Below are 14,750 nucleotides of genomic sequence, written 5' to 3' on the forward strand. Positions count from 1 at the left end.
GTAATAGCTTTTGTTTGTTTTGTTTCATGGAGGATATATTCAGAGCTTATTAATTGTAGTCTGCTGTCTGGCCATACAAGACTACAGTCAAGTATTATACAGTATTCCATTTCATTTTTTTTTCTAGATTTGTGACCAAATGAATGATTTTCTAGTTTGGTTGTTGACTATCAACAAATTTGAAAACATTTGTCAGTGTTTTTATCAAGAACAGTTAAAAGTTAAAAGTTACATAAAATCTACACGTAGTCAGTTCTTAAGGTATTTTTCTAGGAAACCCCACCAAAATTATGACACAAGATATGTAATCTATGCTATTTTTAGTGAATTTATAATTTTTTCTCTCTGTTACAAGGGTTCCAAAAACCTTACCGTAAACACTACTTATAAGTTGTGTAAGCTATTTTTTCATTACTTCATCCTTGATGAGAAGGATAGCACCTGTGACTTCACACATTACTCTTAAATGTAATATTCACCATGATGTCAGAATCAACTTACTTCAAATAACCCTTTTGTGATGAACTCATTAAAGGACTGAGTCCATATTTATCTGGTACATCTACATGGACGTCACCGCTTTCTAGTATTTGTTGAACTTTGAATGTATCTTCTTGATATGCAAATGCCCTGTGAAGTGATTCCCCAGTAAGTGGTTCCCCTGTAAAGGCAAGTGAAAACCAAAACGTCAGACGTAAGTCCTACGTCACTGACTATTAGTAATCAGAGTTCTTAGTATTGGACAATACAGACATCTATCTAAGCAATTAATCAGAAATCTATTATGTGTAACACAGTGCTTTCAAAAGTGTTCTTTTTCATTTCCGTCTTGACTGTTGGAGGTCTTTTGGGAATAGATGACCATGAACAAAGTGAAGTAACTATCTCCAGGGTAAAGCTATAGTCTTGGTAATTAACACGGATAATTACACTTCACTTAATGAAACAATGCAATAATAGGTGAAAGACCTTTGACTATATCATACTGTGTGACAGAGAGACAACAAAGACAACAATGAATTGCAATACAATGCTGTAATGTCACTTTTATAGTTATATTTTTTGTTGATGACTGTCAATAAGATCCTTCCCTACGATCTGCCTGAATTGCCCAGTCTGCCAGGGTTCCTCACAAAATCTATGATTATATAAATGACAAGGAAATTATCTTAAGCTTCCAAATTCTAACCTCCCCTTTAACAAAAGAAATCTTTTCTCTATTAAAATATGTCATGCCATTTACTACAGCCTGAAAGATCAGCTGTTATGGACATTCTTTTCATCCCTTTCAACAAATGTAAGGAGAATGATGATAGGGACACTGTGTATTTTAGTTACAGTCTCAGTACAGTTACCACAACAAAGACTAAAGAAGAGCGCCCTCTAGGATTGGAGGTTGATCTCCATCAAAATCTAATCCTTGTTTCATGAACAATTTTTTTCATAAAATTTTATCTTAATTTAACCATAACATGATTTACGATATCCTGCTCACAAACAGAGATAAAAACATACAAGCTCTATATCGTAGCTGTTATCTTCATTGGTACTGGCTGTGAATGTGCAGGACAGTGTACAGTGTCATCTTCATTGATATTGGCTGTGAATGTGCAGGACAGTGTACAGTGTCATCTTCATTGATATTGGCTGTGAATGTGCAGGACAGTGTACAGTGTCATCTTCATTGATATTGGCTGTGAAGTACAGGACAGTGTACAGTGTCATCTTCATTGATATTGGCTGTGAAGTACAGGACTATTAAGAATTTCACCAATCACTGTCATGTCTGCTGCTTTCTGTGATAAATTACACATGTACACACAAACTGTAAACAATGATAAAAACGAAGACTTACTTGTTGTTGAGACAGTGACTAGTTTACTCCATTCACTGTTACCATAATTGTTTGATGCACGTAGTCTGTATTTATACTCTGTCCTAGGCTCTAGACCATCAAAAAGATGACTCTTTGCATACCCTCTATATAAAAATAAAAAAACAGAATATATTGGTTATTCTATATGTTTGAAAAATTTCCAATTGAGATTTTCAGGAATCAAATCACAGATGCATAGTTAACTTAAGACCAAGGATGTAATCCCAGGTTCTCATATTAGTTTCATCTTATTTGTTCCGGGTCCAAGTTTTTTAATAGCGTTGTCAATTTTTCCATACATACATTTTAATCCGTATCTGAGCTGGGTCTTTAAGGATACATGTACCTATTCAATTTATGCCAAAACTGGTGACCTATGACCTATGCATGACAATTGACCAATGTTGATTAAGACACATTTATACTGACTTCCTTATGATGACACTTTCAATTCTGTTCACGTTAGTGTAACAGTTGCAGCTTCAAGCAATACCCTGGGGGCATATACAATGACCTATGAGTTTAAAATGACTTTCCAGAAAAATAACGAATCACAATTTAACCCCACCTTTAGTCAATGTACTGACCTAATGACCAAAACACTTGAAGGAATTACTGAAGTAAAACGAAAGAAATCACACGACATCCAAGCAGTTGAAAGAATATGGGACCATAAATCAATGGGACAATTTGACAACCAGAGCCAGATAAACAGATCGTCTTTCTTTCCATTCTCACTTTTGCCAAACATTCTGAAGACACAAAGTAGGTGATGCAAGTAATCAAAATGTCACACACTCACATACATCTCTACAAACACACCCACCCACCCAACTACCCAAACACCATGACACCAAATATAAACAAACATATACATACACACCCACACACACACAGCTGCACATTAATACACACACATACAGACACACACAAACGTATAGTGACGGAGAAATGTACATTTTAAATGAATACAAAACAGTCTTTCTCATTCTCCATAGCATATATTCCTGCTGAAGTAATCAAGTTGGTATGTTTCACACAGTGTCAGTGCCGCACAGAGGTCTGTGCTTTACGATGTTGATTCCTTCTCATTAGAAAATTTCTTTCTATACTTTTGCTGGCTTTGCTTTGATAGAATATTTAAACAATAAAACATCAGTAGAGGAAGGACAATATTACAATGTATTGCCTACCAAAGAACTGAAATACTCTCTATCATCAATATGTTGGTGATGCCCAAACCAGAGGGTCTATACCTGAACTTTTAGAACATCATTTGGGAGACAGAATCACCGAATAATGTAGTCTCTGTGTTTAGTTTACATAGTGACCAACTTAAGCCCTGGTATTTGGTATTTCCAGTAAGTGCCACTATAATGCCACTACTTTACAACACGAATGTCCATATTTTGAATTGTGCATCTACCACTCTCAATACGTGTGTACATCTCAAAAGTGAGACTCTATCCTCGTTAAGACTTTTTTTGAACAGTTTTGTTAAAGGGTAGCACCGATAAGTGGGTGAAATCTACCTCAGTTCCAGGGTTACTCCATCCCTCACTGAAATTATGGTGTAAAGTACAGAAACCATTTAACGATTGCCACGTTTCCAATGTTTGTACTCGGAAGTTCTAAAACCTACACAAAAACACTTTTAAATGTTGGCACTTGTATCAGTAATCTTGAAACTATCGATACACTCGTTATTTCAAGAATACTTATGGCATCATTAATCATACTTTGGATAAGAAAACTAATATTGCTAAGTTATGCTTCATGTAGTCTGTGCCTCGGAAATAAAAATCTTACACTTTTGTTGATCTTTTGTTCATGAAAACTCAAATTCAAACTCAATGAAGAAAAGTGGTCACCATGATATCAAAATCAAGCCATTTTAGAATCCAACTTAAATGGCCATCAAATACTAACTATGTTAGCTGTATGGGAAAGTAAAATAGTATTGATTTCCTCTAAAATAAGACACAACATTTTATTTCAAAAGACTAGGAACAAGCTTTCCTATGCCAAGTTTGGAGAGATTTGAAGAATTTTTATTTTCAGGGAAATTGATCTCCAAGTCCACTAACTTTGCCAGATGATATCAGATTTTAAATTTTCTTGAAACTATGATGACCATGTTTAAGACTAATTTCTCTTATACAATCATACAGGAATAAGCTAAGCATAGAGGCTGAGCATACTACCCTCTCTCAAGCATTCTGACCCATAACAAAACACTTTGACTCTTAGGAGGTTCTCATTTAGCCAGTAGAGTCAACTCTCAGTCGACTCTAGTCTTTTTAGTGTCTGACACAAAATTCCATTTGATTATGTAAGTGGATAAGGATAAGGAGGGTTCTTGGGTTAAAGTTCAGGGTTGCTGCTAAATGATTGGAACAAATGAAGGCTATGTTAATAATGGATGACTTTGGTATGTGATCTGTGTCAGGTACAAAAATTCGGTGTGAATGGGTCCCAAATCCAGCTTATTAGTTTCACTACTTTGTGTCGCTTCGGAGTGAAACTCACACTTGTACTGGGGTAGTCTGTACATACAATGTAGTTATGTAACAGGGTATACACTTTAATATCATATAGAGAAATGCACAAAACCTGCCAAACTATATACAAAGACTGCCCACTTGATTTAACCATTTTTCTTTAAACCTACAATGTGATTTTTGTCTTCAATATAAACAGTTCGTCCTTCATTATTACAAATGTGGTCTATGATAAACTCCCAAACTACATATCCCAAGCAAAGTGTTATCAACAATTCCTTACAATGTTGGTCTTTGTAAACACTTCACTCCCATTTATGTTGGCTAGCTAAGTACAAGAGGGTTGCCAAGCAATATGGCCAATTATCAAATAAACATGACTGTAGAACTTTTAATTAGTGTAATGTAGACGAAATAAGTACTGTATACAATGTATAAAACCATTCACAGGATTTACTTATATGATACAGGGTTACCAATAAAACATATACTGAATGGCCCTATATATAGTCAATCTAGTTCCTATACAATATCGTTATCATTAAATGTCCACTCACAGTGGTTTAGTACCACAGTTGGTATCCAGACTACTACCATGGAAGTATAACCCATTATACTTCCATGCTACTACATATTGAGCCAACAGCATGCTTCACAATCTCCCCTTATCTATGTGAAAGGCATGTGCTAATTCCCGGTTTACCCAACTGTTGTTTATGGTGTATAAATAAATACCCCTGGTAGAAAGAGGATTAACTTACAATGTTATAGATGTATTTTCCAAATTTTTGTATAAATTTGCTTTTTTAAAGGCATTTCTGTGAAAATATAATCGATGAAAATTCTTTGCTGGCAACAGTCTTCAATAGACATCTGGGTATAATGATCGACATTTTGTTTACTTTTGATTAGATTTTTAGCAGGGCTACAATACAATTCACCATGTCTCAATACCTTGTACCATCATTTTAGTGGGGAACCCTGGTAAAAATACACTGAGGTAGATTTTATGATTACTTAGTATCTAACAAAAACATAGTTAAACTTTGATAAGAATAATATATGTGATGTGATATGAGAAATCAAGTTCTCTATTTGTGGTGAGATGGAAAATGGGGGCTCAAATAATTCAATAATATGCACAATTTGTAGTTCAACATATTTGTGATAAGGAAGATTGCAAGCACTTCACTTTCCCTTTTTCTTGAGGTAAAAAATGTCTAGTACCAATTCAAACATCCGAACACAAATGAGACATGACAAATGTGAGAGTGGATTTCACAAAATACATTTAAAAGATTAGCTATGCTTGATTAAACCCCACAATACAGCTATTTATAGTGGTGTTCACTCAGTGTGAATGAAAAGTGGTAAATGCAGCTAGAATGCAGTGTTTGAGGCTTTGTTGTCAACAAACCACGTAAACAAATCATTCACATCGATGACTTCATTACGAAAAAAGTAGCTCTTTACGAATCCAAGAGGGTTTAAAAGCAGCAATTAATTAAACAAGACTGTTTTATACATGGAAATTTCCTTTTGAGTGCAGAGTTTGAGTGTTTCTCTGCAAGTCTTTCCATTGTTGTACAAACATAATAACATATAACAAAGTATTTCTACTACATGTGTTAAAAACATGGTGTATTTTTCATTTGTACACATAATTAGTTAAATCACTATTGATAAATTTGGAATCTTTTTGGTACGAACAAAGTGAAATAATTCCCTTCTGTAATCAGTCCATGTAAAACAACATCACAAAATAAGGCATGTGTTGAAATATTCTGATAACTCAGAAGCTTAGATATGTCAATAACACACACACTACACATACCTAGATATCCAGCTTTTATAAAAAAATTTCAACACCATTAATTTCCGGAGGAACTCAACACAGATGTCCCTGACCAAATATTTTGGCCACTTTTGAAGAAACATTCAACTTTTGGCCAAAACAAAAATACATGTGTGCCTGTGTGAGTCAGATAATGTGACCCTATTTAGTGTTTCCCAGTCAACCTTCAATTTGTTGAATACGTCATGAAAAGTTTTGTGATAGTACAGGAAGGAAAATTCTGTAAATTCGAGATGAAATGTGTTAGCTTTAAAATCTCTGTTTAGTTAACACAAAATGACTGGATGCTCTTATTTTGTATGCCCTTTAACATAACATATCACAGAATTCACTTGGAACAAAATATCACAATGCTCTGACCAGTAAAGTGTGTTTTGTGATCTGGTGGCACAATAAAGCCTTTTGCATTGTGCTTGTGAAAGGTAACAGTGTCGTTTTCAACCTGTATACTTAGACATGAAAAATGATCCTAATGAGCAGAAACTAAAAACTATATGCTTTGGTCCAATGACACTGCTGCAGTGCTAAAAAATAGCAATACTCCAGGACACACACTATACAAATTGTAGTACTAAACATTAATTATCATTAGTGATTTTGACATCTGTAGCATCTCATCTTTGTTTAAATCATATCACATATACTGAATGCATATCAACAGGTGACTTCACAAATTGCTTCCACAGTGAAGGAATTTCCCTCCAGTGGAATTCCTCAGAACAACACATCTGAGCTCAATACAGTAATTACATTGTAAACAGCTTTGTTTAGTTGACTAGGTTAACAGAACACAAGACTGGAATGTTGGCTAGTCCAATATTTTCTAAACACTTTATTGCCAATCTTGTATGTGTTCTACAGTCTAGCCTACATGAGTTTCTAATTGGATTCGGACAGCTCTGATTCAGGTAAAATAATCACATGAGAAGTATCAACAGAAAAGTATTTTCTTAAAGGCACAAATTAGATTCCAATATTTACAAGAAAATATTTGACTTTGACATTTCTACAATCTTCTTAATGTCTGTTACTCTTTTTACATTTTGTTTCACTTGGAACTAGTATGTCAAAGGTTACTTTGTTCCCCTTGAAATAATCAATGTGCAGGCATTTTTGCAGACTAAGAAAGTAAGAAGCTTAAACTGCATGCCATTGCAAGATGTGACAGCATACACCTGCATACACTACAGGAAGCTTAAAGTCGCCTGCCAAGTGTAAAGTACTAGGTATTACAGAGTATATATATTGGAACAATTTCATTCACTGTGTAGAATTTTCAACATTGTTTACTCAAAGATTATTTTCACAACTTAAGAAAGTATAAGCTTAAATCGCCAACCAAGTACTGTAGGACGTTACAGCAGACACCTGTATACAGTACACTACAGGCAGCTTCAATAAATTGCCAACCAAGTATTGCAGGATGTTACAGCAGACATTTACAGGAATATTTGAAAGATTGCTTTTCATCAAAATTAGTCAACTGATTTGCATACATTTGTATTTTAGTCATAATTAGACAAATATTTTGCATATTAAATTTATAACAATAAATATACAATGAAAATGATTTGCATATTCATACATATATGAACCAAATCTAAATCCAAATGAACCAATTTGCATATTTATAGTGAAAATCGAAAAACGAAAAGTGTACTGATTCCTATATGATATCTATATGGATAATAGTGGAAAAATACAATTTATGTGTTGACTTTACTAGACAGAATAGATATCTGACCAAAAGTTGTTTAATATTCATCTCACATCATCTGATGACAAGTACATGAAAGGCTCCTTTTACAGAGATTTCAAGATCTCTATAAAATTGATCGTATATGTGTTGGCAACCATTATTTAGAAACTATTCTGCAATTTACAGCTGTCATGTTATTCAGGCATGAAATTCTGACATAAAGTTTAGAGGTAACGTCTTATCTGAGCTTATAACGAAATGTCAATAATAATTCTCAGGATTCGGATGGATGTCATTAATGACGACATCTTCAAGTCATGCACTGCAGATGAAACCTGACTATTTCCTTAGAAGAGTTGTGTTGAAAATAAACAGCTGTAGTTGCTATGGTGACTACGCATATTGATTTAGTATATGTCAGTAGACTTTATTAAAGTGTAAGATGAAGGCTTCAATAGACAATCTGGTTACCATGGAAACAGACACATGGGAATACTTTGGCATATGCAGTAAAGGAGGTAGTCAACACATCATAAATTGCAGGTTTTAAATGGGATAGTGAAGTTGTCACTTGGGAATCATGTCTCCCATCTTTTACTTTGTGGAACGTTTACATCAAAATTATGGCAAAATAAACTGTATCAAGACAGTACTTTTGAGAAGCCAAAAAAGAACATTTCAAATGAAATATTACTGGCACATTTCTACGAGAATTTGTGACTACATGTATGTACACAAAAATAACACTAAATGGTTTCAAATTCCAAAAGGTATCTACAGGTTATAAATTATATAATTCCTAATAGCTCTACACCTAGGATTGAAAGGTTTTAGAGTTCCATTAAATGTTTAGAGTGGTACTTCTACACACCGTACGATAATTAAAGTTGATTTATGTCTGTATCTAATTCAGTCAACACAGCCAAACGACTACTAATCACCTCAATGTGGTATATTTGACTAGTTTCAAGTAGACCATCTTTCCTTTTAGACATACCACTAAATAATGTGATATTTACTACAATCACCTGTATGCATAATAACATTCCAAGGATGTAAACTAACTAGCCTATATATTGTCATGGTCATACTATTGCTAGTCTAGATTCTATACATGGGTTCAATTTTCTACGATCCCTCTCTCTACCATGGAGAGAGATCACAGAAAATCAAGCTCACCTATATCTAGACTATACTGTAGTTAGCTATCCAAATCATAGAATAGATATGTGGATAGCGAGAGATAGTACATAACCAGAGTCTGGACTACAAACTGATATGGTTGAACAGTAAAACTCCATCATGTAGCCACTATCTTAAATGTATCTAGATCACTGAAATTGCAACTTGTAACAAATGAATTTCTGATATTCTGAAACATGCTTGAACTGAAGATCTCGACGTGTACTATAACTTATATAGTATAAACTTAAGCATCTTATTTTTAGACCTTTGAAATTGTTATCTATCTAGACTGTTGAAATGAAAATATAACAAACACAAATTAAAAGTCTGATATTTCTGACGAGCATTGGTTGAACTCTAAAAATACATCATGTACAAGCTGGATTATTCACTATAATAAACCACTGAAATTCACAAATACAAAATGAGTGTCTGATATTTTGAACTATGGTCGAACTCTAATATGCCATCATGTATATTTACTAGCTGCCATTTTATCTTTAGACCATAGAAAGTAACAAAATGCATAACACATCTCACATTGTACCATTTCTATCTGTCAGTGATTAATACTTATAGCTCTCATTCGTAGTATGCACTGACATTACAGACATGTTCCTGCATATCTTCTTGTCATCCCATAATAACACACACCACTTAAACTGTGGTATTTGTGTACTCCCCTACATACATGTATTGCAATTCGAGGATATGACAAACACTTTTGGCAATAATCTGCACAACTCATGTGGGGTGGAGTAACTTTTCCATTTCTAAAAATGTTACTGTGTTCTACTAAAGAAGTGTGATAGTTTCATGATAGAAACTTACAATAACATATCCTTGGTCTCAAAACAGTTGAAAAATAGCTAATGTTTTGGTAGTAACCCATCGTTTAGTTTCAGAACCTCACATTTCTGAATTGTGTATGGGAAAGATAGAATGGCTTCATAATTATGTTTGTCACGTTTTTCTCTATCTCCAAGCATCCTATAAATTACTAGTATTGCATTGTAATAACTACTTCCTGTATCACACCAAGAGTTCTAATTATCTATAAATAATGTTTTGCCTGTTCAGGTCAATAGGCTTTGTCAAAATGTCTGTTTGCTGGTATTACTGCTAGGTGGTTGTACAAGACACTACTTTGTTTTACCAACCTGAAGAAAATATTTAAGGATACTAGTATTGCATTAGTTATTTGTACTCAAGTCTTGAATTATTACAATAGATTAAAGCAAATATCTGAAAGCAAAATTACCGGAACTTTGATAAAGAACATTAAATTCTTATTATATTCATTACATTCTTTTGAAAATTTCTAAAAATAAAAAGTATGATGAGGATATGTCTTCATACATTAATAATGAAATGAAGATAGCACTCAAATATTATTAGATTAGTTTTTGTCTCACAGAAAATATACTATAAACCTAAATATTTTCACCACTAGAAAATTTTGCAATTTTACAGTCTTCAGCTAGTTCTCAAAGACTACTTATTTTTACTAATTACCAGACCAGTACATTGTGTTCATGTACAAGAAGGCATTTTAGTCACTACTTATTTTTACTAATTACCAGACTGATACATTGTAAGAAGGCATTTTACTCACTACTTATTTTTACTAATTACCAGACTGATACATTGTGTTAATGTACAAGAAGGCACTTTACTCACTACTTATTTTTACTAATTACCAGACTAGTACATTGTGTTAATGTACAAAAAGGCATTTTAGTCACTACTTATTTTTACTAATTACCAGACTAGTACATTGTGTTAATGTACAAGAAGGCATTTTAGTCACTACTTATTTTTACTAATTACCAGACTGGTACATTGTGTTCATTTACAAGAAGGCATTTTAGTCACTACTTATTTTTGTTTTCTTGTTTTCTAGCGAAAGTAGCAAAAATAAGTCTTTAGTGAAAATGTTCAGGTTTACAGTAGTTGATGGCTATATTGTACCTATAGGTAGTCAACCTCTCCTGTAAATGAAACAATGAAAAGACCTGCATATCTTGAAATGGAGTCCCAGGTTAGCTAGCTGTGATAGATATTAACTTAAAACATTAATTTAGAAGAACTGAAACTATACTAAAATGGAAATTTGATAACTTTCTAAATTAATATTTTAATATTTAATGATGATATTGAGATGAATATGAAAACTAATATCATCATTGTTATATAATTAATTAATAGAATAATACTGAAATGTAATCTGCATATCCTTGTATCAATAGTAATTAATTTCTCCATTGATAGGAAAAGCTTTTGACACAAAACCATGGAAAAAGAAAAATGTACCTTCATGAATAATTTATACAATTACCTACACCTGCTTTGTAACCATAGCAACATAACAACACAATGTTGATGATGGAATTCTAACTATCCCGTGTGAATGTGTAGTAGTGTACACTGTATCTGTTACTTCTTTAAACAATTATTGACAGATATCAATTCTCTATGGTCTATTGTTTTACAGGCTCAGGTGTTCAGTTAATTGCCTATCTGCCTGTGTTTGTTTGGCTGAGTGTCTGTCTGTCTGTCTGTCTGTCTGTCTCTCTGAGTTTGTTCAGCTATCTGTCCGTGTCTGTATCTGGCCTGTCTGTCTGTACTGTGTGTGTGTGTGTGTGTGTGTGTGTGTGTGTGTGTGTGTGTGTGTATGTATGTATGTATGTATGTATGTATGTATGTATGTATGTATGTATGTATGTATGTATGTATGTATGTATGTGCATATGTGTGTGTGTGTATGTAGGTATATGTGTGTGTGTATGTATTTATGTATGTATGTATGTATGTATGTGTGTATGTATGTATGTATGTATATGTATATGTGTGAATGTATGTATATGTGTGTATATGTGTCTGTGTGCATGTGTGTGTGTGTGTGTGTGTGTGTGTGTGTGTGTGTGTGTGTGTGTGTGTGTGTGTGTGTGTGTGTGTGTGTGTAAAAGTGTGAAAAGTTTACTTGACTCCCTTTTTGCTGAACCTTACAAAAAACACTGCATACTATATACATGTACAAGGTCAATAAATTATAACCATGGGTTGGTTTAATGGTTGTAAACACAACTCATCAGTCACAACAATAAACGGTTATGTGTACTATTACGACATATTATGAGGTCTTCCACTGACAAACTACTTTTAATCACTCCCTACCAGACAGACAGTTTATATAAACAATTGTTTTTTGTAACATTTCACATCATTTCAAAATTTCTAACAGGACGCAATTAGTCATCATTATTTCCCAAACTCCCGCATAAAATCAAGCTACAATATCTCAAAATGTTGACATAAAACATAAATGTTTATAACCTTGGGTTGTCGGTGGCCGAGCGGTTAGCTCGTACGCCTCTTACCTCTGCAGTCTGGGTTCGAACCCACCTGGTGTCGGCTGGGTTTGATTTAAAATTTAACCAGGTCTGTATGTAAGAAGGGTGATGCTCAGTTTGACCCTGCCGAACAACGCAGGTTTTCCCCGGTCACTCCGGTTTCCTCCTGCTTCTTCAACACTAGGGCACTACGGCGCTGCTCTTGCAGCAACCATTCAACAAATTTCCGAAATTATTTGGACGAATAAAGATTATTAACCTAGTTAAGCCATGAGTGGTTAGTATTGAAGAAGCTGTATAAAGCAGATGGAGTGGTCTTTAGTTTGTTCTAGGATCAACATGTTTTAAAAGGTACATTCATGGCCTACACTCTTCAACTGTGGTTAATTTTGATGTCCTGTCTCAAAACGGCCTTCAACTTTTACTTTTCCAAATTACAGTTTTGAATTCAAACCTAAAATTTGATCATGATTTCACATTGGAACAGTTTAACCTCACTTAGATACATCCATACATCCAAGTCCATCATGAACTCTAACTCTTTGTGATTGGCTGATCCTATCTAATGACTCACACTAACTCTTTGTGATTGGCTGATCCTATCTAATGACTCACACTAACTCTTTGTGATTGGCGGATCCTATCTAATGACTCACACCAACTCTTTGTGATTGGCTGATCCTATCTAATGACTCACACTAACTCTTTGTGATTGGCGGATCCTATCTAATGACTCACACTAACTCTTTGTGATTGGCTGATCCTATCTAACGACTCACACTAGCTCTTTGTGATTGGCTGATCCTATCTAATGACTCACACTAACTCTTTGTGATTGGCTGATCCTATCTAATGACTCACACCAACTCTTTGTGATTGGCTGATCCTATCTAACGACTCACACTAACTCTTTGTGATTGGCTGATCCTATCTAATGACTCACACCAACTCTTTGTGATTGGCTGATCCTATCTAATGACTCACACCAACTCTTTGTGATTGGCTGATCCTATCTAATGACTCATTAATCATTAATTTATGAATTATTGATTGTAATCATATGATAACATAACTGACATTTCACACAGCCAGTACATTTAAAACCCAGTACGAATTTGCACCCATTTTCTGGTCAACACTTTATTACAATAAAAATATTGAAAGCAAAATTCTAAGTGTGCACTGAGAAAAAGGACATAGCCAAAATTAAGGATCTAGGCTTGTACGTTCATTGTAGCCACTGCATGGATTTTAGGTACAGTATAACTATTATTATATGTCCCTTCTAGGAGACCTAGTTTCTTTAACCCTTTCCTCTCCTCCATTCTTTCTCGCTAACAAATAAAAGCAAATATTATAAACTATCCATTTACAATTTTTTTAATATCTTAAATAACTTAAACTCAATGTTAACTGTACTATATTATCTCCGACCAACTTAATTTCCCGTCTTCAGCTATTCAAACTGATGCAATAACATTTAATTGTTGTAAAAAAATAATATTTACTGTATCTTTTTCGATATTATGATATTGATCAAAATCTCTATGCAATAACATTACATCAATTGGGATGGAAGTGAAATCAATACACTCTCTTCAGCTATTCAAACTAATGCAAAAATACTGTTCTATTCAATTGTTGTAAAAAAAAATAATATTTGACTGTATTTTGTCAATATTGTGATATTGATCAATATTTCTACACAATAACATTACATCTATTGGGAAGTGAAATCAATAAACATAATAATAATAACGTTCGTTTTTATATAGCACTTTCCCACATTGTGCTCAAAGAGCTTTAGAATTATTACTCCAGGCATTGATCTATAGCAGCACAATGGCCCTTTATACTTCCTCAACTCCCTGGGGAGCATACAATCCATTGCAGCCTCTATGCACATAGGATTAGAGCATTCATATTGCAACCCCTATCCTTCCAGGTCCCAAATTATACAGTTGGGTTGGCTGAGGCACAATCATGTTTCAACCTTGCCCAAAGACTTCAGATACAAACGGCATCAACAAGGCTTAAACCTGCAACTTCCAAGCAAACCACTCTAACCATTCGACCATCATGACTTCACATAAACCAACATGTACACAATACTGTGAAACTGAATTTGAGAGTATCATTTTCATAGTTTATATCTTAAAATTTATTCAGTTGTATCTCTACAGAACTTTAAATGTAAGGCTGATATAAATAGTAAAATAAAATGCCACTACAAGTACAGATTGTTAGTTGTATGTGTCTGTTTACTCACACTAAATACGCT

General features: G+C 34.0%; 1 protein-coding gene across 1 annotated transcript in view; it reads right to left on the reverse strand.

Moving 5' to 3' along the window:
- LOC144446588 (fibronectin type 3 and ankyrin repeat domains protein 1-like) overlaps positions 1-14,750 on the reverse strand; it is a 30,044-nt gene that overhangs the window by 2,126 nt on the left and 13,168 nt on the right. The window contains exons 3-4 of the mRNA XM_078136387.1: positions 1,856-1,980; positions 502-661 (exon numbers count right to left, since the gene is read on the reverse strand). Coding sequence (XP_077992513.1) covers positions 502-661; positions 1,856-1,980 — 285 coding nt within the window. The remainder of the gene's footprint in view (positions 1-501; positions 662-1,855; positions 1,981-14,750) is intronic.

This window comes from Glandiceps talaboti, chromosome 15 (genome assembly GCF_964340395.1).
Source record: "Glandiceps talaboti chromosome 15, keGlaTala1.1, whole genome shotgun sequence".
Classification (NCBI taxonomy): Eukaryota; Metazoa; Hemichordata; class Enteropneusta; family Spengelidae; genus Glandiceps; species Glandiceps talaboti.